Source organism: Desmodus rotundus, chromosome 5 (assembly GCF_022682495.2).
Source record: "Desmodus rotundus isolate HL8 chromosome 5, HLdesRot8A.1, whole genome shotgun sequence".
Classification (NCBI taxonomy): domain Eukaryota; kingdom Metazoa; phylum Chordata; class Mammalia; order Chiroptera; family Phyllostomidae; genus Desmodus; species Desmodus rotundus.
The window spans coordinates 144,768,723-144,793,649 of NC_071391.1; the positions used below are offsets into that span (position 1 = coordinate 144,768,723).

General features: G+C 39.0%; 1 protein-coding gene across 5 annotated transcripts in view; it reads left to right on the top strand.

Annotated features, from left to right (window-relative positions):
- The first annotated feature begins 215 nt into the window (after positions 1–215).
- Positions 216–24,927, top strand: part of ATL2 (atlastin GTPase 2) — a 49,487-nt gene continuing 24,775 nt past the window's right edge. For 2 of the 5 annotated variants that reach the window (XM_024552672.3, XM_024552670.3), the window contains exons 1-2: positions 216–367; positions 24,128–24,372. In XM_024552672.3, coding sequence (XP_024408440.1) covers positions 250–367; positions 24,128–24,372 — 363 coding nt within the window. In that variant the 5' untranslated portion in view covers positions 216–249. Of the gene's footprint in view, positions 368–700; positions 889–24,127; positions 24,373–24,927 lie in introns of those variants that run through there. The other 3 variants (XM_071221567.1, XM_045189346.3, XM_045189345.3) reach the window with 2 other exon arrangements.

The following is a 24,927-nucleotide window of genomic DNA, read 5'->3' on the forward strand; positions in this document are numbered from 1 at the left end:
GACGGTGGTGGCGGGAGAGCCGCCCAATTCCTCCTGGAAGGGAAGGGCCAGGAGAACCCCGCAGGCCGGGCGTGCGGAGGCGGAGCGAGGGCGCCGATGGGCGTGACTGGGGAGGGCCTGGGGAAGGCGAGGAGGCACTGGTGGAAGGGCGGCGCTAGGACCCGTCAGCGCCCCGCCAGCTCCCGGGAGGTTGATAAAGCGGCGGCGGCGTTTGACGTCAGTGGGGAGTTAATTTTAAATCGGTACAAGATGGCGGAGGGGGACGAGGTATCGCCGAGGCAGCAGCCGCGCCCGGGGCTGCGGCGCAGGCGGCGGACCAGCGACTCGAGCACCGGGGTTAACCACGTCTCGTCCACGACCTTCCTAGGTAAGGGCCGGCGGGACGGAGGCCGTAGGGCCCCGGCGGGCAGAGGGCGCGGGCCGCTCGGGCTCGCGCGCTCCGGCCACGGGCGGCGGGGTCGTCCTCCGTGGCTGGCTCGGCTCTCCACCCGCCGCCGCGTCGGGCCTCCGGGCCTAGCCACGGCCGCGCGGGTCCCGAAAGGGCGCCCAGCGGGCCGCAGCTCCCGCAGCTGTCGGGTGCACGGGAGGCGCGCGCGTCTGCTCCGGGTCCGGCCCCCTGCCCGGCCGCCGCGTGGCTGCGAGCCGCGTCCGCCCCGACCTGAGGGGGCGGCCTTGAGCCGGGGCGGGAGACCCGGGCGCTGGGAGGTTAGCGGCTGCGGAGCTCGGTCCCAGAGAGCTAGGGCGCCGCAGGGCGACCTGTCACCCGTCGGGCACTCCCTGCCCTCTGTCCCTGGTGCGGAAACGGTGGAAGCAGTAACTAGGGAATGACAAGCCCCGCGGAGGAGGAGGATGCGGAGCGCGCGGGGGGAGCAGACACCTGGCTGTCAGGTCGGAAACCTCCCCGGACACCCTTCCAGGAGGCAGCCGCAGTCCGCAGGCCAGGGCTGTGCCCGGGTGCCCGCGTCCCAGGGCCCCTCGGCCCCCGAGCCCATGGTTGCGCGTGGCTAGGATGCGAGTCCAGATTTAGTTGCTAAACTGGGGTATGAGCCCTTGGCTGCCCGATCACACTAAAAGTGTCTGGTGCGAAGTCACCTGACCCTTGGCTCCCGGGTTTTGCTGAATTCAGTTCCTACTGTATGTGCACAGGGAGTGCCCGGGCCCCCTCGAAGACGCCTTTGCGTTGGCAGCAGAGTGTTGCGTGTCCCTCGCGCTGATAGCGCCCCTATTTTTAGGGGTTTAGCGTTTGATCTTTCGCTGTCGTGTGAATTGTACGCATGAAATTCTGATTGAGAATTTTGATGGTACTTCAAGGCATGACGCTTTTCAAAGGCTTGTAAATAATAAAAGTTTACAGTTAGGTCAGTATGGCCATGGCGTAGGTAAGAGTTTGTTAACTGCATTAAATATGAACTTGTGTTTTTCAGAATTTTCCCCAAATCTGATTAAGATCTTGTGAGATGAAATGTAAAACGCTTTGATAAGGTATTAACTATGAAGATTCACTTTAATAGCTTATGTGAAATACGTTTCATCATTCACGGTAGCCCTTGGACGTGTTGAACATGTTGTCAGAGGTGATGACAAGCTGTAGAATTTTGGTAAAGATAAAGAAGAGGAAGTAAAGTTTATTTGTTATTGCCTGCCAACCAAAGCATGTGAGAACTGTTTACACAGGAAAAAAGGAAAGAGAAGTTTTGTCTTAGATCTCTTCTGGTTGAAATTCTCAAGTATTTGGAATACTGGTAGATTAGTTAATCTATATCTCTTGGATCCTAAGGGATGTGTGTGTGTATCTGTCTGTCTGTCTGTCTTTCTTTCTAAGGTAACCATTTTAGATGTAGTGTTAACGTGTTGTATGCGCTTGCCTAATCAGAAGCTTAGCTTTATGCCTCAGTCATGGCTGTGAACATGGTTTTTATGCTGTGGTACTCTGAGAAGAGGTGCAATTCTTAAGACTTGATGAACAGGGCTCACCATTTATTAAATGCTCAGTCTGCTACTCACAGATTTTAGTCTTTTTTTCTTGTGGAGTTAGCCTTCACTTAATAGTCATTCCTAACAAATGAATACCTGAGACAGTCCCTCTCCCTGATAATTTGTTCTGAGTCCCCCATTATTACATTAAAAGCCGAATAAACTTGTTACGATGTGTGTTTAAAGTAAGAGCAGATAGGCTGTGCGTGAGTAGGGAGTTGTCTGGTTTTGGCTGTAGAAACTCTTTGTCTCCCTCTGCTTTCTGGAGAAGTCACGTTGAAGAGCTAAGCTGGGGTGAGTCAGGTGCAACTCCAGTAGTTTAGTCTTAGGAGGATGATTTGTGTCTCTTTTAAGAAAAATGCTTACTCATTTTAGGGATGTAGGATCTTTATAAAGCACCAACATTCATATTTTAATGACTTTGTAGGATGATAGGAATAAGTGGTTGTGATTAAACGTATTTAGTCAAGTGTTTTGAAATCTTTTAAAATTATTTTTTGTGCGGGTGGGGAGAAGAAGGAGAATCTGTCTTACAGTAAAGAGGTGTTTATTACAAAGAAAGTAAACCATGAGTTTAAATTGAGATTCTGGCCTTAAGTTGAGTGTACCTGTTTTGGAATTCCCTTTTCATTTGTTGTTGTATATAACTTTAGGATAAAGTTCTTGAATATTCATAAGTAAAAGTAATTTCTTGAAATCGTTAGAATTTTTCCCAAAGTTGTGATATATATATTTTTGGATATGAAGCAGCTGCTGAGATCAACTACCTGGGAGATTGTCACCTAGTTTGATACTGTAGTTCAAGGGATTTAAAAAATTGCGATACTTAGGAGCAACATATATTTAAAAAGATTGTTTATGTTCTGTTGGAAGACGTATTTGACACACAGTTGTAAGCAAAGCTGTTTGGTAGCGCTCAAATTTAAGAGCCAGAAATGTAAGGGATGAGAATAGAAGTTAAACTTTTTTGTAATGGTAATTTACAGCTTTACCAACGGAGGTTTTCTCTGGGGTGGGTGCTGGGAAAACAGCTTTCTTTCTTTTTTCTTTTTTAAAGTGTAATGGTATTGTAGTCAGTGTAGCTATTTTGGGGTTTCAAAGTTCAGGTGTGTTGTATACTTTCTTGAGCATTACTCAACTAAGGAAGGTAGTGGGGAATATAGAATAACTGAACTTGATCGCCTAGTGAATTCATTACCCATGTAAATTTCTTCCCATCCTTTTCTTTTTCCTTGGCACCCATAATACATAAGAACAGTTGAGGGCTTTCTCTAATAGCTTTAAAAATGAATAGCTGGAAAACAAGTCAACCTGAAAATATGGCAGTATGATAATACTTGTTACTTTATAAAGCATTTTAAACATCTTGTTTTGGTTTTATTTCTTAAAACCTTCCCATGAGGGAATCAAGTTATTCCCGCTGGAGGAAGTGGTTGTGACTTGTCAGCAGGCACAGAAACTACTCAGAGGCACTTTGTGCTCCTCACCAGATGTAGGGGAGGGTCGGGCTTTTCTTCATTGAGGATTCCCATGTAATTAGAGGTGGCTAGGTAAAACTTCGAATGAAGTCTGAAATCGTACTAAAGAGAAGATAGGGCCATTAAAAAGTAAAGATGGGGCAAGTCACTAAGCAAAGTGGGAAATTTTAAAGTAGGGAGGGAAAAGGTAGATATTGTAGTAAGAAGTAGAAGGGATGAAGTAGAACAATTTTGCCTCTTGTGGACATTGAGAAGCCTGAAGTGTTCACAAACGCAAAGCCAGAATAACTATTTTAAAGATGATTTTTCAATTATTGCTAAGCACATCTCTGTGTGTTTGGCTGTACACATACTTGCTAAACTTTGGTAGATTTTTTTGTAGAAAAGTGTGTGTATAAGTAGCCACCCTCACTACCTACTCTGAAGCAAATGGCTAGAAGGATTTATTGGCAGATCATGTCTATTTGAAACAATAGTTAAGTCATGAAAGACTAATTTATACATCCTGTACACCTCAAGGAGATAGTTTGCACTTACAACTGGCCAGTACAAGTAGAATCTAGGTAATTCCCTTGCTAACATACCTGCTTCATAAAAATTACTCATACAATTTGTATTTTTGTGTTATTTTTGGCATCAAAATAACTAGTAACTCTATTAACTTGGTGAAGTATGTAACTGATGAAAGGTGCTTATCTAGGACCTCTACTACATTTCATCTTTTTATTGCATGATACTCAGATTGTGGGGGCCATGTTTCATCAATCATAGAGAAGAAAGATAGTGTATGGATAAAAGAATGAAGAATAAAAACCTGAGCGACTTCACGTAAACTCTCTGTGCCTTGAAGCCTATCACATAGGGTAGTGATAATAATCCCCTAACAGAACTGTTGTGGGAACAAATGAGATGACAGGGTACAAGCGTTTTGTAAGCTGTAAAGTTGTCTGTGCTTAAGACACAGTAATATATGTGCAAGATGTGCCAACTCGACTACTTTGTCATTATGTAAATATTTGCTATCAGAAATTCTTTTCTAATCTTTTTTCTGGACAAAGGTTTAGGTTGGGCAAGGGTGATAGATAAATTTTTAACTTTATTTGTAAAATGGTGATAATGTGTTAATGATTAGGGTTATTGTATTAAATGTGATAAAAGCGCTTGGAAAACATTTTATTGATGGTAGTTATTAGTATAACGTGTGGTTATCTAAGATGAGACGTTAAAGTTAATTTATAAAATAGGTGACAAAGGTCTTTGTTCAGTTTTTATTATAAGATAAAAATATACATTCATTCTTCTGTCTTCATTTTAATAAACTTGTATTTTAGAGAATTAATCATGTCAAAATAGTCTTCTGAAATTGTTTATTTCAGTTAGAGGATTTAATATGAATTAATTTTTTTACTTAAGGTCATGGCAATTTCCAAGAAGAGTGCTTTTTAAACAGTAAGTGTGCAGAATTTAACTAGGGTCTGTTATGCACAGGAATGCCTAAAATGATTCACTTGATACTATACTGATTGTGAATCTCATAAAAATCTTACTCCCCCTTCATATGATCATGTACCGTGGAGTCACAGGCAGTGATTAGAATGTAGTTATTTAATGAAAGACTTACTTTTGAGTTCTGTAAGCTTCCTGTAACGTTCAGATGGATTCAGAGTGGAGGCTTGGATTTTAGTACTACCTCAATAATAACCCCCACCCCCTCCGCGCCTCCTGGTGGTTAATATCAACCCTAGCAAACCTACAGGTCTTTAAAAACTTTTTTGATTATTAAATAATTTATGATAGCACTTTTGAAGCTTTAAAGCCTTCCTTAAACTCTTTAAAGGGGATGAAATTTGCACACTAAACAAGCTGTTCTTTCTATATTTGAATGAAAGGGTTTATGAGATATTAGAAATTGAATTAAGTTCATTTTTATCAGAATGGGGTGATTGTTTTAATAAGTTGGAGAGAAATTTTGACTAGAAAATTACCCTTGTTCTCAGATTTTTTTTGAAGACAGTTACTCATCAGATCTTCAGAAATTGCTGTTTTCTTTTCATCAGCACTTTAATTTTAAAATAAATATAACTATATAAACTCGCTATGTGGAATTTTTGTTTAGAACAGAGGGGCTTTTTATTGTAGGAAAATGGCAGTGCACTCGGATATTGTTACTCAAAGAATTCTAAAGTTGTCTAGAAGGTCGAGGAAAGGTCAACAATGTAGCTGATGCCAAATGTCTTACAACGGGTTGTTATGATGGAGATGACTGCCTTCAAGTTACAGCTAACCTTGTGATTGAACAGGGTTTGAGATACCAGCTCATTACCTAATAGTAATATGGTAATTCATACTTTGTTGTAAAAGTTTTTGTTTTTAAGTTTCAAAAGCAATAATCTTTTTAGATACTCGGAAAACAAAATAAAAAGGAAGATAAATATATCAACTAGTGTTAACCACTGCTGACATTTTAGTGTACATCTTTTAGTTTATATCCTTTTTAAATGCGTAATTTAATTTTTCCTGAACTGAGATCTTACTGTAATTTTGTCATTTACTTTTTCATTTCATATTATATTTCCCTATGTGATTAAATAATCTCTACAACTTGATTTCCTAAGTGGCATTGTAGTGCTACTTAATCCTCCTTTTGGATGTGGGGTTATTTCTTGTGAAAAATGTTGGCTAACCATCTTGTACGTAAGTCTTGATCTTTAGGATAAGGTTATAGAAGTAGATTTCTGGGTCAAATGGCATGTATATTTCACCATTGAAAACAAACTCAGCAAATCCATTCGAAAAGTTGTATCCAGTTATTCTGTCTCCCATTAGGATTAGGTTTGTGCTTGTTTACAAAATGCCTTTGTTTACCGGTGGGTGTTGCTATTTAAAAATGCCAACACAGGTAAAAATGGGGATCTTACTGTTTCATTTGCATTTCTTTGATTACAGTTGATACTGAAATTTTAATTGGGTAACTGAATGCGAATTATTTTTAATCACATTTTTATATTCTTTGACCATCTCAGTGTTTCTCTTACTCATTTGTAAATGCTCTTTTGCATAGAATAAATTCCTTTTCATATTTGCTTTTTAATTTAATGGGTTTGTTTGGAGAAGTAGTATGCTTAAAAAGTTTAAAACGTTTCCATGTGAGTGTCTTTCTTAAACAGAATGGCAACTTTTCAGTTTATTAATTTAGTGTTAATCTCTTCTGAATGTTTAGGTGTATGCCACTGGAAGGTTTGTTTTTTTAGTTGAAAAAGTTTCTTAAACTTGTAAATTCTTTGTGAGATATTGCTTATTCCTCCTGCTTTTTAAAGCCAGAGTGTGGGCAGTTGCTTCAGTGTCCAGTGGTGTGGTAGAAACGCCACGTTTAGGTGCTGGGTTCAGACCACCACCTCCGTGCTTCAGCTTCCTTAACTTAAAACGCACAGGCGCGCGCGCACGCACACACACACACACACACTTTCTTTTTTACAAGTTTAAGATTGAAAGGTACGTCTTAAGCACTTGGCATGTATTGAGTGTTCAAAGAAAGTTATCCTCTTTTCAGGGAAAAGGAGAACCTTAAGGGGCTTGGATTAGTTTTCTTTCAGGATTGAAGAGGTGGGTGGAGCAGGGTGGGCAGATGGAGGACCACACTTAGACAAGAACTAGCTTTTTTCTGTTGATAAGTTGGCACACTGAGCTTCTGCCTCATAAAAGGGCCTTGTGGTTGCTTGTAATGAACACCTATGTAGAAAAGTGCAGAAGTGCCCCCTGTTCTAAGCTTTCAGGGGGCCGGGAGGTCCGATAGACCTTATGCATATTTGTGAATACAGTTTATCGGTAAGTTTATCCTTTCAGAAGTAGTAATTACTGTGTGCTAAAGTTGAGGAAGCCTTGTGGAGAGCGGTCTTTGTCAGGCCTTGAAAAATAGGTGGGTTTTAGCAGCGTGTAGGGTGTATGACTTGATTGAAGGTAATAAAGGTAGGCAGTATGTTAGTAAGCATTTTACAAAATAGCTTAACCACTTGTCTCTACTTTCTAAGATTTTTCTAAAAGGGTTGCTTAATAAAGTATTTAAAAGCAATTAGTATTGAAAAAGCAAAAGGTGTTAGAACATGTTTAATAACAAAGGAGTATGGGCTGTTTTTCTGTACCCAAGTTGAGCAAAGAATTGATTTAGACACCCAGAAAAACAGTAAAACTGTCTGAATAGCCCCAGTGTGACTTGTTAGAAACTTGGAGACGCGCCTTCCCCGTTTTTGAGCATGTACAACTTACCTCCCACAGTATTCTGACCTGTACTTTAAAATTATCAAACTGGAACCAGGGTGGAAGGAGAGTATGGCCAGAGGCTCTGACTGTCTTATCGCTTTTGGTTTTTTTTTCAAATTACCCACATTTTATTTAGCTGCAAGGATGTTTGTTTAGTTTTGGGGCTCTATTCCCTTCTTAAACTACTGCTCTCTTAGTAGGAATTTTGCCTGTATTGAGCCAAGCTTGGGATTTGAGTGTATACTTTACTTTTCTTCTTTTTAAACTGCTGCTTTAATGAGTCATCTGAGGTAGAGGGTTGTGGCAAAATGGGACTTCAGAGTCTTATTTCCAGAGTCTTGGCAGGTAGATACCTGTTTGAGATTTGTCATGAAAACCCTATTCTAAATTTAAGCTTGGGTCCGTGTGTGTGTGTGTGTGTGTGTGTAATGACTCCTTTTCTAACTGGTTATCCCAAATTTCAACAGCTCTTCTGTGGGTTTAAAATCTTTTAACTTAATACAGAGTTAATTTTGGGGGCCAAAAGGGAATGTTTATTTGTCAGGGTCAAGGAAACCCTCTGACTTTGATGGATTTCTGATCACTGTGTTACAAAACTTTGTAGTCATTGTATCAAAAATACTTTGGGAGATGAAAATTTAGTGCATTGTTGTTTTATAAAGACAAGAAAAAGAGAAGGTCTCTTAAAAAATATGGAATAATTTAGTGTTATTTGTTGCCTAGCCCAAAGAAGGGTATTGAACTCTTGCATGCATTTCTTTCCCTTTCTACTGTCACCTCCTGACTTTGGGCTTCTCATCTTATACTCAGTCTCTTCCAGTTGCTTTATATCTGATTTCTCTGTTTTTAGACTCTCATTACACTGCTTACTCACTCATCACTTTCAACTTATCTCTGTAACACGGCTTTGATCTTATCACTCCTCTGCTTCCAAACTTTCCCTGGCTCTCTTCAGGATTATGCCCAGCACTCTTAGCTTAAACTTTTAAGGTTATTCTTAATCTGATTTTGGGGGCTCAGAGGGTTACAGCCTTCTCCAGGATATCTTCATTAAATAATCCATGATGGCACTTTCTTTATACTGTCCTTTTATGCTTGTTTGAGTTAGACCCTCGAGAGTTAGGACTGTATTATTAGCAAACTGTACTTCTCTAGTATCTGTCTAGCATAGTGTCTTGCTCCCTAGTTACTGGCTTGAGGTAGGTATGGTGGGGACCTTCCTTACTTATTCATGACACATTGTATGTGTGTACCAAGCATTGTGTCAATGAATATGAAACAGTGAGTTACACATTTTCTTTCATATAAATATATGAGCATATCTTACCAAAGACGGGCGGATATAATTTTACTGCATCTTATATTTTAAAAGTCTACAGCTTAAAACTTGCCCTTCAGTAAAATTTATGAAGGAAAAAGAAATTGTTTCCCAAATGGAGGAGGACTATATAAACAAGGTACTGACTGTATGAATGATTAAGTTTTGACAAGGAAGTTTTTGGAAAAAGTAAAGGAAAAAATGGCTGTATGCTAATATTTGTTATAAAGGTGAGAGATAGCGCTGGCTGGTGCAGCTCAGTGGATTGAGTGCCCTGCCTGTGAATCAAAGGGTTGCAGTCCGGGCACAGGCCTGGGTGGCAGGCCAGGTCCCCAGCAGGGGGCACGCAAGAGGCAACCACACATGTTTCTTTCCCTCTCTTTCTCCCTCCCTTTCCCTCTGTCTAAAAATAAATAAAACCTTTAAAAAAAAGTTAAACAAATAAAGATGAGAGATATACCCTTCTTTTTGTTAACAAATTGTATTTTGGTAACTTTTTAAAAGTTTTCTGGAAATCTTGAGCACATAAAAATTCAGCTTTGAGTTTATTCAACAAACTTGTTCACTTGGCACAGTTGGAAGATGATAAATTTGACTATTTTTGTACAAAGACCTGAATGTGCTTCCATATTGATTACTTAAAAATGTTATGTCCTTGGAGAGGAACCAAGATGGCGGCGTAGGTAGACACACTGCGCCTCCTCGCACAACCAGAACTGACAGAGAATTGAACAGCAAGGGGGACCGACACCAAGGAAATAGAAAATAAACATTCATCTAGACTGGTAGGAGGGGCGGAGATGGGTACCGGGGTGGAGAGGACTCCGTGGCTGTGGCGGGACTGAGACTGGCGGAGTGTGGGACAAATGGCGCAGGCAGTCTGAGCACTAGCAGACCCTGCGGCCCCACATTTGCACAGATAAACCCAGAGGGCCGGACTCAGAGTGGCGGAGAGTGGGGCAGGCAGAGCAGTGGGTAGCACCCCACGTCCCCACATTCGCACACAGATAAACCGGACGAATGGTGGGCAGCTAAGCAGACTGCGCAACCAAGGGCTCCAGCCCGGGAAATAAAGCCTCAAACCTCTGATTGAAAGCGCCCCTGGGGGTTGGGGCGGCAGTGGGAGAGACTCCCAGCCTCACAGGAGAGGTTGTTGGAGAGACCCACAGGGGCCTAGAGTGTGCACAGGCCCACTTACTTGGGAACCAGCACCAGAGTGGCCCAGTTTGATTGTGGGTAGAGGAGTGAAAGATTGAAATCCGGAGGACAGTGAGGCGGGCGCCATTACTCCCACTCGGCCCCTCCCCCACGTACAGCGTCACAGTGCAGCGGCCAGCATTACCCCGCCCCGGTGAACACCTAAGGCTCCGCCCCTTAAAGTTACAGACGCGCCAAGACAAACAAACAAAAAAAAAAATGGCCCAAATAACAGAACACTCAAAGCTCCAGAAAAAATACAACTAAGTGACGAAGAGATAGTCAACCTATCGGATGCACAGTTCAAAGCACTGGTTATCAATATGCTCACAGACTTGGTTGAATCTGTTCGAAAAACAGATGAAAAAATGAAGCCTATGCTAAGAGAAACAAAGGAAAATGTACAGGGAACCAATAGTGATGAGAAGGAAACTGGGACTCAAATCAGTGGTATGGACCAGAAGGAAGAAACAAACATCCAACCAGAAAAGAATGAAGAAACAAGAACTTGGAAAAATGAGGAGAGGCTTAGGAACCTCCAGGACACCTTGAAACGTTCCAACATCCGAATTATAGGGGTGCCAGAAGGAGAAGAGGAAGAACAAAAAATTGAAAACTTATTTGAACAAATAAGGGAGAACTTCCCTAATCTGGCAAAGGAAATAGACTTCCGGGAAGTCCAGGAAGCTCAGAGAGTCCCAAAGAAGCTGGACCCAAGGAGGAACACAACAAGGAACATCATAATTACATTACCCAAGATTAAACGCAAGGACCTACATCCAAGATTGCTGTATCCAGCAAAGCTATCATTTAGAATGGAAGGGAAGATAAAGTGCTTCTCAGATAAGGTCAAGTTAAAGAAGCTCATCATCACCAAGCCCTTATTATATAAAATGTTAAAGGGAGTTACCTAAGAAAAAGAAGATCAAAAATAGGAACAGTAAAAATGACAGCAAACTCACAGTTATTAAAGACCACACATAAAACAAAAAAGAGAGCAAACTAGGCAAACAACTAGAACATGAGGGTTGTCAGTAAGGGAGTGGGAGGGGGAGAGGGGGGTAAAGGTACAGAGAATAAGTAGCATAGATGATAGGTGGAAAATAGACAGGGGGAGGGTAAGAATAGTGTAGGAAATGTAGAAGCCAAAGAACTTATAAGTATGACCCATGGACATGAACTTTGGGGGGGGGAATGTGGGAGGGAGGGGGGTGGGCAGGATGGAGTGGAGTGGGGGGGGAAATGGGACAACTGTAATAGCATAATCAATAAATATATTTAAAAAAATGTTATGTCCTTGCAAACTGTTTAATCTGAGCCTCTATTCTTTATATAAACAAGGAAACTCATTGCTACCCCACAAAGTGATTTTGAAGATTATGGAGATGATATGTAGTTATTAACACTGAATAAGTGCTCTGAATAATATAACTCTTTTTCCCTCTTCTATAGTAAAATGTACACCTAAAATAATTTTATACAGTAAATTATCTTGAGGAATGAGAAAGTTACTAATGTCTTCACCTCATCGTCCAGGTAACCACTTTTTCCAGTTCTCTGCTCAACTGTTTCCTTATTAAAGAAGGCTTGCCTGTGCATTCTTATATAAAACGGCAAGCTCTACTTCCATTTTTCTTAATCTACTTAATTTTTCTCTGTAGCATATAACTTCAGCTGATATCATATATTTGTTTTTTTATCTCCTCACCTTTAAGATCTAATAAACTCCTAAGGGCTTGTGTGTGTGTTTTGTTTACTACCAAATCTGCAGTTCTTAGAACCATGTTGTAAGTGCTCAGTGACTATTGAGGGAATCAAGGCTTATTCCCCAAACCCCTCCCCGCTCCTATGTTCTTTTTATCCCCTGCATCAAAATGACCTTGGTTGTTTTAGTGGGGTGCTTGTTACGAAGGTAGATTACTGGACTCTATACCTGATCAGCTGTATCAACATTGGAGGTAAGGTCGGAGAATCTGTATTCTAAACAAGCCACCCTGGTGGTTCTTAAGCTTTCGGTGTGCATGGGATTCACTGTTTTATCATGTGGTTGTACCTAATTAACTATTGACAGTGTAACTCAGTTGTAGACACATGTATAATTAAATTACAGATGAATTGATCATTCTGTAGCAAAGTTTATTCCCTTTTGATCTCTCTAGGAAGAGTTTCTGTGTCTGTAGTTTTGATTATTTTGGTTACTCTAGTTTTTGTCCAGAAATCCCATTTAATCCAGATCTTTAAGGATCTAGAAATCTCAAATACTAGATGTTTATCAATTCACTTGTCCCAAACAAAATGATACCCTTTAAACCCACACATAATCTATATTTGTCATTTTTTTACTGACAATAAGAATGGATGAGCTGATATCAGGGACTTAAGTGAAAAGCATCGTTCAAAATAGGACTGATTTAGTCTTTTTTTCTATTGCTGTACCACTGGGAAACAATGGTTGATCCTATAACATTTAAAGGCAGTTTGGTATAGAGGAAACAGCTCGGGCTTAATATAAAGACCTAAATAGAAATCTTGTTGCATATACTACTTTTGGCTGTAGCATCTTCAAGAAAAAATTTTTAAACTTTTTTGAGTATCTACATTTCCCCTCTCTGAAATGGGGATAATTGCTAAGTCACAGGGTTGTTGAGAGGATTCCTATCACAGTGGCTGGCATGAAGTCAGAGTCATTTAATAAATGTAAGTTCCTTTCTCTGTGGAAGTAAATCCTGAAGCAACTTAAAATGCTTCATTAAAAACAATTGTAACACATTTCAAACTTATAAAAGTGACAGAAAACTGTAATAGATGCCCCAAGTACCTATGGCATAGATCTAATAATAACACTATTTGCTATATTTGTTTAGAATATTTTTTAAAAGAGAAATAAAATGTTACTGTATAGTTGAATGGTTCTGCCAACATTTCTCGCCTTCCTCCCCTCCATAGATATATGCCTGTCTTTAAAAAAAAAGATTTTATTTATTTTTAGAGAGAGGGAAAGGGAGGAGGAGAGGGAGAGAAACATGGATGTGCTAGAGAAACATCAATTGATTGGCTGCCTCTCGCAGGCCCCCAGCTGGGGACCTGGTCTGCAGCCCAGGCATGTGGCCAGACCTAGAGTCCAACCAAGAACTCTAGGTTTGCAGGCCGGTGCTCAATTCACTGAGCCACACCCGCTACAGCTATATGCCTATCTTGAAGTGGTATATCTGTTTCCTGGTTTTTAAGTAGTTCTTAACATGTCTATATCTTTTCTCCCTAAGTAATATATAGTATTGTGCTGTATTAAAGTTTTTTTAGTAAGTGGCTTAAACTGTGTATTTGTGGCTTGATTTTTTTATATGACACTGGTTTTGAGGTTTATCCATGTGTACACATTTCGATCTTGTTAATTTCAGTTCTTTGACTATTTCATTTTTTTATTTATCCATGGATATTTAAGTTGGTCCAAAGTTTGTTTGTTTTTACAGTTACAAACAATACTTCAGTAAACAAGGGACCTTGTCTCTTTCTTCCTGTGCATATGTGTAAGAATTCCAGTCAGGCCCTGGCTGGTGTGGCTCAGTGGATTTGAGTGCCAGCCTATGAATCAAAGGGTCACGGGTTAGATTCCCAGTCTAGGGCACATGCATGGGTTGCCGGCTGGGTCCCCAGTAGGGGGCACACGAGAGGCAACCACACATTGATCTTTCTCTTCCTCTTTCTCTCTTCCTTCCCCTCTCTAAAGAATCAAGTAAATAAAATCTTAAAAAAAAAAATTCCAGTCAGGGTTGTCCAATCTGGGACCAGGATGGCTATGAGTGTGACCCAACATGAAATTGTAAATTTACTTAAAACCTTTTTGTTTGCTCATCAGTTTTTGTTTAGTGTTTGTGTATTTAATGTGTGGCCCCAAACAAATCTTCTTGGAGTGTGGCCTAGAAACACCAAAAGGATGGATACCCCTAGAAGTTACCTAGAAATTAAATTTTAAAAGTTTCACTACTGTGTATTCTGTTTAAATATTTGGATCAGGGAACAAAAGTATGCCCTTGTACCCCTCTAAAAGAGCAGGTGCAAGACTCTAGGGGTGACTTGGGTGAAATTTTCTGCAAGACTTTTCTTTAGAAGGAAATAACCTTAATGAGGACTCTTAAATTGCAGAGCCTAAATAGCATTTTTCTGAATTTGTCCTGTTGCTCACAGTCCTCTGAGCCATTATTCATTTTAGCATCTCTTAACTAGTCAACAAAATTGACTTTATAAACTCCAACCTCATTTAAAATATTTAATTTAAATTAACTTTAGTTGAAAGATTTTTTCTTATCTGAAAGTACGCTGATATTCAAATAATACTCTTTAAGAACTGGTTAATATTTGATGATAAGCTTATGTATTTGTAATGTTTCACAATTTTCTTCCTCTGTTTAGATAAATGCATAAAGGCATTTTTATGACTCAGTATTCTTTAAATGGGAACAGCAGAAATTCTGTTACATCACTGCTAGTTACTATGGAAACAGTAGATTTCAAGTAGAAAATAATATGTGAATCTTACAGGAAAACAACTTTTTATTTATGTCCTGATTTGATAGTAATTAAGGAAGGAGATGAACTACATTTTATACTCTTTAAAAGCATTTTTAAAACTTGGTGATTTAGGGTGGTCTTGTTGGCCAAAGGGGCAAAGCTAATAGAGGAAATTACCTGAAGGGGTTCAGAACAGGCCTCCCCAAGATGTGCGTTTTTGGCCTGTGGATTATTTTGGGTTGAAGGTAGGCGAGACCCTATCCCTGTTTAACTACCTCAAAGAATCCATCCCACCTAGCGGCCTTGCCCATGATAGAGAGTTATTTCCAGACATGACCTTTTATGACTTACAGGGCAGGGCAGACTGCTAATTACTGAACTTCTCTTCTTACCATCCTGCCAGCAACCATTCTTCCCTCTGAAGCCTCAAGGCATCTTAACCTCATTGCTTGGCTCAGGATGCCATATAGACCTCATTTTACTTTTCTGTCTCTGAACCTGTCGGGATGTGGGGTTCCCATATGTATATGTAATTAAATTTGGTTATTTTCTCTTTTTAATGTCTCATGTCAATTTAATTAGACCAGCTGGAAGAACCTAAAAGGGTGGAGTAAATTTTCTTCCTCCCCTACATACCTGCTTTCTAACACTGGTAATCCGTCCTCTTTAAAGAGGTGTCTGTCAAGTTTTTATTTTGGCAGTTTGCATTGTGGTTCCAGTTTTGTATGAGAGAAATTTAACTTTATAAGTTCTTAATAACATTGTTTTCTAGGAGCAAATGGTTAAAACCTTTTTTTTTTTTTTTTTTTTTTTTTTTTTGTAGTACCTGCCTGGTTGGCTAATAGCTCCTTCTGTCTTTCCAAAAAACAAAACAAAACAAAAAAACCTTCCTTTTAAAAGACTTATTTATTTATTTTTAGACAGAGGAGTAGGGAGGGAGAAGAGAAGACGAGAAACATCAATGTGTGTTTACCTCTTGGGTGCCCCCCGGGGTACCACTGAGGTCCCACCAAGGTCCCACTGGGGACGTGGCCTGCAACCATGTGCCCTGACTGGGAATCGAACCAGCATCCTTTGGTTCATAGGCCAGCACTCAGTCCACTGAGCCACACCAGCAGGGCTCAAAAAAACCCCAGCAAACTTTATTGAAGTCCAAGTTTGTGTCTTTTTCAATATTCTTACTCTAGGCTGCAGGTGTCTGGGGTGGGGGGAGGGAAGTCCAGCACTGTTATAAAAGCTCACTCAGGTGACTGATAATGATTCCATACCAGTAATTTTCAACTCTAGCTATATATCATGTCAACATATTAAAATGTTTTTTACATTCACATTTTTAAAGTAGGGATGTCTGTACAGTGCCTCTGTTCAGAGTCTTCAGTAGCTAGGATGGAGTGGTTAGTTGTATCAGAGTATTAACAGTCTTTCAGGAAGAATGGAAGGTCTTAGTTTAGCTTGAAAACTTTTTTCTTCTGTGAAAACTTTTAACATCACTAGAAACTACATAAAATAAAATAAAATGATATTTATATACCAAACACCTGTAAAATATTGTGATCCTGGGTACCCTGTTATTTTCTGAGGACCAACAGGGTTGGAGTTAGAAATATGCAGTTTCAGGCTGTACTCTGGATTTACTGAATCAGACATGTGTTTGAACAAGATCCCCAGGTCATTCATACGCATGTTAAAAGTTTATGAAGCACTGCTATAGAGGAAATAATACTAAATCAATAAGACCTGGCCCGTCAACAGTGGTCTAGGCGTGTGTTTTCCTTATCTTTAAAATGAGTGAGTTTGGCTGCATAATGTCCAAAACCCCTGTGAGTGATATGTTAGATTTACTTTTAAGTACAGTAAATCCTTACTTTGATTGGTTCTTGGAACTGCAGTGAAATTATGAATAGTGGAACCAAGTTTACCATAAACTAATTGGTATAAACAAGTTAAGTTCCTATGGCACATTTCTGGTCATGAAAACATCACCAAACGTCAAAAGAAAGACCCAAAACACTTTGAATAATATACATTGAAATAAATGTGAGCTGTATATGCATTTTAAAAAGAACAGAAGCAAGAACCCTGCCTGGTGCAGCTCAGTGGATTGAGTGCCGGCCTGCAAACCAAAGGGTCACCCGTTGGATTTCCAGTCAGGGCACATGCCTGGGTTGCAGGCCAGGTCCCCAGTAGGGGGCAACCACACATTGACGTTTCTCTCCCTCTCTTTCTCCCTCCCTTCCTCTCTGCCTAAAAATTAAAAAAAAAAAATAAAGAATAGAAACAAGGTTATTATTTCCCAACCCTCTGTTCCAGTTCAGGGTAGCAGGTGGCCTGAGCCCATCCCTACAGCTCAGGGTGCAAGGCATGAAGCAACCCTGGACAGGATGCCCTTCCATTGCAGGGTCACTCAAATCCACACCCGCACTCACTCAGACTGGGACAATGTAGGCACACCAATTCACATCACGTGCACATCTTTGGAATGTGGGAGGAAACTGGAATACCTGGAGAACACCCACACAGAGATGGGGAGCATGTGAAGAACTCCACACAGACAGGGGACCCCAACCCTGCATCGATACATTTTTTCTCATTAGTGTTACAGTGAAACAGTGTTGCTGGAGGATCCGCAGTACTAGAACTCGAAGGTTCTCGTGTGACTTGATACCCGTATTATAGGGAGTGTACGCGTATTCTGTTGATGCTTACATTTAAAACACTTGTAGGGTACAGAAGTCCCTTGCTGATATAAAAGCTGTCTCTTGAGTTCTTTAAGAAAAAAAGTATTAATAACCTCGTAATTCCTTTTTATTTTTTAACCAACATATTTTGGCATGATGTGAAGCACTGGATTCACAGGAATTCATTCATAAAGGAGTAAATTTGTCACCATTGGAGACACTCAGAATTATGTTTTACAGATCCTGAATTCAGGTCAAGAGAAAATACTTTAAATTGAATTTGAACAGTGTCAGAATTGATAGACAGCCCCAGTTTTTCATCACATTGGAGTGTAATATTCATGGATAATTACCCTTGAAGGGGACAATGCTAATTAGGATTTTTTTTTCCTGGAAAATGATTAGTAAATTGGTTGTATCCCTTTATCCTGCTCATTTAATAAATGAAAGTGCTAAGAGGAGTAGGTTGGATTTGATATTTTTAAAAAAAATCTGCTGTATTTAATTAATTTACATAAAATCCACTGATTTTTTTAGTATTGTTTGATGAGTTTTGACAATTACATAGTTTCATAACCACCATCATCACCACAATAATGGTGTAGAACATTTCCGTCATCTCCGAAAGTTCTCTTGTACCCCTTTATAGTTGGCTTAGCTTGGGCTTCTATACCAAATTACCGTAGACTGGGAGGCCTACACAACAGACATTTCCTTCTCAGTTATGGAGACTGGGAAGTTCAAGATTAAGGTGCCAGCAGATTCAGTGTCTAGTGAGAGCCTTCCTCCTGGTTTGCAGATGGCTGTCTTCTTGCTGTATATATGGTGGAGAGATATCATCCCTCTCAAGTCTGTTACTAATCTCATACATGTGGGTTCCACCCTCATGACCTAATTTCCCCCCAAAGGTACTACCTCCAAGTACTGTCACATTGGGGATTAGGACTTCAGCATATGAATTTGGGGGGCGCGCAAACATTCAGTCCGTGGCACTAGTCAGTTCTCTTCCTTTACCTTCTGTTTCTGGCCGTCACTGATCTGCTTTCTGTTACTTGTAGATGGGCTGTTTCTAGAATTGAATCAGACAGTACAACATTTTGCATGTGGCTTCTTTCACTTGGTATGATTCTTTCTTTTGTGGTGTTGTGTATTTCAGTAGTTCATTTCATTGCCAAGGAGTATCCCTATTCATTTTCCAATAAATGAACAGTTGAGTTGTTTCCAGTTTATGGACATTATCAATAAAGCCGCTGTGAACATTCATGTTCAGTTCTTTTGTTGTCGTGTGTTTAATTCTCTTTTAAGTACATAGGAGTGTGACTGCTGGTGGTATGGTGTTTGTTTAAGTGTATAGGGTATTGCCAGAAAGTTTAAGTGGTTGTATCATTTTATACTCTCACCAGAAATATATGTGAGTGCCAGTTGCTCCCACAAACTCATTTGTCAGTCTTGTAAATTTTAACTATTTTGGTGAGGATGTAGTGGTATCTCATTATGGTATTAATTGACTTCCTTAACAGCTAATGGTGTTGAGTATATTTTCATGTACTTATTGGCCATTCATATATCTTCTTTGAAGTCTGTTAAAATCTCTTTTCCATTTAAAAATAGAATTGTTCTTACTGAATTGTAGAAGTTCTTTATATATTCTGAATACTGGATTTTGATTAATGATTTTTATGTCCATCATGAGGGATATTGATCTGTAGTTTTGTTTTTTTGTAATGTCTTTGTCTAGTTTTGGTATTAGGGTAATAATACTGGCTTCATAACATGAATTGGGGAATGTTCTCTTCTTTTTTCTTTAAGAGTCTGTGTAGAATTCATATAATTTCTTCCTTAAATGTTTGGTGAAATCACCAGTGAAGCCACTTGGGCCTAAAGTTTTCTTTATAGGATATTTAATGGATTTGATTTTTAAACCTGATTCTTTTCAGTTTTCCCTTCTAAAAAGTGGGTGCCTTCTTTTAGTTAGCCAACTGATAATGAGTTTCTTAGAGTAGGGTTCTTGCTTGCAGGTGTTCGGAGGCAAGAATTAATGTGTATTTAGAACTGTTTCTGGGGGCGTGAGTTGAGGTGAATGGTGGGATAGGCACAGATTTTTACAGTCACTTGTCTTGTATATACTGAAAACAATTTTTTTTGGATCCTCCATGGCACCCTTCTGCCCCCCACAAAAACCTAAATGCTGTGTAAGTAGAAGAAAAGTTGAGAAAATGTTTTAGAATATTTGAGAGGCTTTCTCTTGTTTCTGATAGTACTGGCTTATATCACTTATCTTTTGTATTTAGATCTGCTTCATCTCCTAATAAAGTCTTTATTGGATTCACTGCTTAAAAACCTATTATGGAAATTTTCAAATATATGTATAGGAAACCATGTAGACATATGTCCCAGATTCAACTGTTGTCAGTATAATGGAGAATTTGTTTTATCTATTCTCTCATAGCCAGCTTCCCACCGTGTTATTTTGAAGCAAAGAGCAGATTGTATGTTTTGTGTCTTTAAAAGATTAAAGATGTTAAAAACATAGCATGGTACCATTATCACACTAGAAAAATAGTTCCTTAATATCCCATATCCTGAGTTCATATTTCCCTGATTGTTTCAGATTTTTTATAGTTGCTTTGCTTAAACACTGCATTTAGTTGATAAGCCTCTTAAGTCTCTTTGCTCTAGATTCTTTTTTTCCCTGTGCAATTTATTTGTTCATGTTCATTTGTCCAGTGGAACTTCCCGTATTATGGAGTTTACTGACGCCGTCTCTGTGGCGGTGGGGAACGTGTCTCCTACGTTTCCCTCCCTGTCGTCAGACCTAGAGCAGTGATTTTCAGCCTTCCTCATCCCGTGGCACACATACACCACTCACTGAAATTCTGCAGCACACCAAGAACAGTTTGTTTTGGCAATCTGACAAAAATGGGTATAATTTTAATTTTTTTACAAAAAAAATAATAATAATTACTTACCCTTTTTGCTCCAAAGTGACTTTTTAAAAAACCAGGTACCTATACTTGTTTATAAGACAGCGGTTTTCCACTGGTGTACTGCAAGAATTTTTAAACCATGCAGTACCTGACTATTTAGTCAGGGGCACTGACCTTTTTACTTTGGATAGTCAAATAAAAAAATGACAACAGCTAACACAACAATAGCCATCCGGTGTAAATTAACCAAAATTATACCTTTTGTTGTTGTTGTTAGATCAGCCAAAAAATTTTTTTTAATGTGCTATAGAATTTTAGTAATTAGTTTATGTGTGCCATGAGATGAAAAAGGTTGAAAATTGCTGATATATCCCATCAGTTTTTCACCCCATAGTCTTAGTCATTGTGCCTTGCTGCCTTTTCGAAGTTCCCATTGCTATAGAGAGTGAAGACTGCCTGAATTCTATTTATGCAGAACCTGGGATACTACTTAATTGGTTCCTGGGTAAACAGTCTTAAGTCAGACAGATCTTTAGTTCCTGTGTCTGTTATTTCTAATTGGGAATTTGATTTAGGAAATCTGTTTCATTGTTTATCATAGTTGTTCCTGAAAATAAGTGAAAAGAATATTGGACAATCTTTTAAGAATATTTATTAGGAATATAAGCGAGATATTCAATATAAGTATATTATTTGGTAATGGTTATATACTTAATACTAATACAACCTTTTAAAGAATTTTTCTTAATTGGCTAAATGACCTGAGGCTTCTTAGAGTCTCTTCAGAGGTCTAGGAGCGATATAAAGTGCGACTTGGGATGCCCTCCTTCCCTGGTAGAATTTGTTTTAGCAAGCATAGGAGTCTAGATTATTTTAAAGACCTTAGAATTATATCCAGAGTTATTGTCATCTAGTTCATATTTTTCTCATTGATGTGTTAAAATTGTGAATAGCAAAAGCTAGAGAAGATGTTTTTTTCAATAATTCCTTGCTTTTCCATTTTGGAAGTGTTTTGTTGATGAACCACTTTGCATGAAATTCTAACAGGTCAAGTTTGCTTTGAAATTCTGCATTGCTTTTTCTTTCTTGGCTTTACTAGTAATGCATTCACTTTCTGAGAAATTCTGTTTTGTTGATAGTGATCTCCAATAGCAATTTCTTCTCATCTTCCACGTAACATGACTGGAAAATTCTTCAGTGCATTTGTAGTGGCACTTAATACTTTCCACTGAAATTTCTTTGCCAGTCAGTTCTCTTCCCAAACCTCTCAAACCATCTTTAGAGCTAAAAACTTACTCCTTTGCTAGCTCACCTATCCAATTTTTAAGTATTTTGAAGACTGTAGATTGTGCCTCTGTGAGGAAATGGCCTCTTTGGTTCAGTTTTATGGATTTGCAGATATGTACATTCTGTCAAGTTGTCCCACATCATTCGTCAGCCTGTCGCATCTAACAAGAGTTACTGGTAATTGTACTGACCCAGAGATGTATACTCTCTTCCTTCCTTGACCTTCACAACTGTGCTTTGTTGGACACGATAGTGTGAACCTGGGAGGTAGTTCATATTCTTTTATTCCTCACTTCTGTAGACTTTAAGATGCCATGCTTTATTTCTAGAGTGACAGGTTTTTAACTTAAAAAAAATTGACATTATGGTGATTTACTTTATTTTTCGAGACCATAATTAAAGCAAAAAAAGTTCCAAAATTTAAGAAATTTACAAAAAATAGGGAGCAGAGTGTATATATTTGTGCTAAGAACAACTCCAGATTTTTAACTAGATGATTAATATCAACTGATTGCCAACGATTCTTAGTTTTGAGTTGGTCATAGTATTTATAGTTATACATTTGAATTTTAATCCTTATTGTGGGAGTCAGTTATAAAGCTCACAAAAACAGGGTAGGGTTATTGAAGGTAAAGCACTTGCAGTTTGAGGCTTTGTCAGTCTGCTTATAGAGAGGTGGCAGTGGGGCCTTAGCAGTTCTGCTGTTCCTGGTGTGTTTATAGCCAGTTCCAGCCCTTCACCCCCCTCCCCCGCCCCCCCTGTTCAGTTGAGAGGACCACATTGTTCCTTTGGAAAAAGTTTGCTTTCTAATGTTAAATTGAAACTTTGCCCTAATGTTCTGTAAAAAGTAAATCAAAGTTATACAAGGAAATGTATAGCAACTATTAACCTTTTTGGTGAGCTCTCAGCATTAAGTTATGTACTGTATATGAAATATCTCAATGTACTCTTAAATATGAGAGCAGCACATAATCTTTTTTGAATTTAAAAACTATGTGCCAAATACTACTCAGTATTTGACACTTTGCTACCATAGAATAAAAAGGACTTCTGGGTTGTAATTTACACCATTTTCACTCTTAAAGAGATCTAGATTATGACTAGATAGTTCATACTAAAGGAAACAAATACATGCATAGATACATAGCCCGAGTCAAATATGTGCATATAAATTAAATCAGTATGGATGATGTGACTAAGAACTGAAGTTTGAATTTTATTTATATTTAGAAAACTGAAGTAGTTTTGTCAGTATGGATGCAAATGTGAATGGAAAATGATTTTTTGGCATTTGATTATGTTTTTGGAAAACTTCATGTTTGAAACATCTTGTATATATGAAGCTACTTTTGGTTGTAAATTTTATAAAATCTCTTAAGTGATCCTTCATTTTTAAATATACACTTAGTGTCTGAATTAAAATGTTCTGTGAGTGTAAAATACACGGCAGATTTCAAAGACACTATGAAAGAATGTGAATAGTTAAAATATTGATGGAGTTGAAATGACTACTGATATACTGGGTTAATAAAATAATATGAATAAAATTATTTGTTTTGTGAATTATCTGAATTAACCTAATAATATATTAAATTGAAATTTAACTGTGTTGTACATTTCCTGGAAAGTTCCCCTTTTTTTGCATGGAAATAGCTTCCCCAGCTAAATCTGTATACCATTGAAATCTCTTGTTCTTTATATTATATTTTCACCATTTGCACCACATGTTGAAATAGTGTTGGTTTTGCTATATGTACAGTTAAAAGGTGCCTTGTAATATGGAGGTAAAGGCTTTGCAAAGCAAATAAGCTAGCTTTTTCTTTTTCCTGTAAAGAGATCACAAATTCATTAACATGGGTATGTGAGCCTTGTTCTGAGGACAGTGGTTATGTGATAGCTATCAGCCCGCTGCTGACTAACAGTGTGGCACTCCTCAGTGGACCAGCTGTCTCCTGGGAGAGGAGGGACTGTTACTGCACTGAACACGGTCTGTTCCTTAGACTGGAAATTGGCACCTAGTATTAAAGGGAGAGTCTCTTAAAAATGTTGATGTGGGAGAGGATAAGTTCCCAAGGAGTAACTCGTTGCTACATGAGATGAAGCAAGGAAGATATCCAGACATGCTACATTACTTCTGAAACTAGCTAGGTGTTTTTTTTCTGTTGTTTAAGAACAGAAACTTCAACTTTAGAACAACTACTGTTCCTATTTAGCTGTCCAAGTTAAAGACTTAATTGAGATAGAGCCATACCTAGTATTGATGTTTATCTGTGTATATAGCGGGAAATCTTACTGGTATTCTTGGTCCTATTATAGAGGGAATGAGAAATCCAATATGTATTTGAACGTCAGTTGTAACTGTTCTAAAATGATTGTAATGGGGAAAATGGGGGTGGTGTGGTGTGGGAAGTAACTGAAATTTTGCTTTAGTTGTGATCCTTTAGATCACAAAAGTCTGTAATGCAGGAATTCAAGTAATGTGTTCTCTTTTTAAAATTCTAGGTGAGAATTATGAAGATGATGACCTAGTAAACTCTGATGAGGTTATGAAGAAAGCATGCCCAGTACAGATTGTTCTTGCTCATGAAGATGACCATAACTTTGAGCTTGATGAAGAAGCTTTGGAGCAGATATTGTTACAGGAGCACATTCGTGATCTTAACGTAGTAGTGGTATCCGTGGCAGGAGCTTTTCGTAAAGGGAAATCATTTCTCCTGGACTTCATGCTTAGATATATGTACAACAAGGTGAATAGTGTCTTTTAAATTGAACCCAGTTAAAAACAACAAACTACCAACCAACCAACCAATCTTACTTAAAAACTAATAGAAAAAATAAACAGTAAGACCTGTGTTTTTACTTTTACAAAAATACAGTTCTTGATAAGACTTCTCAGTTACGACAGTAACATAAGTTTGTTTGATCTCTTAGTTCTTCTTTGTCTCCATAATTCCTTTTGCTGGTAGTACATACTGATGCATGTGATGGCGCTTCTGTGTTCCAGGCATTGTAGCTCTAACCTGAGATGTCTGAGTGTTCGCCAAAGTTCCTGAAGTGTCCTGTTCGACTCTCGCTTTTTGTTATTTCCTCACACCTTCCCCTCTCGATCACTTCTACAGCAGTGGGGAAGTAGCCTGAGAGAGACTTTTGTAAAAGTACAGCCATGCTCCTCAATTAAGTCACCTTCAGTGACTATTACTTTCTGAGATAAAGTCCAGTTCCTTGTAGTGGCTTCCATGGCCTTCCGTGCTCTAGCCTCCTCTCTGGTCTTTGTTTGTAAAATGTCTGTGGTTTCTGTAGTT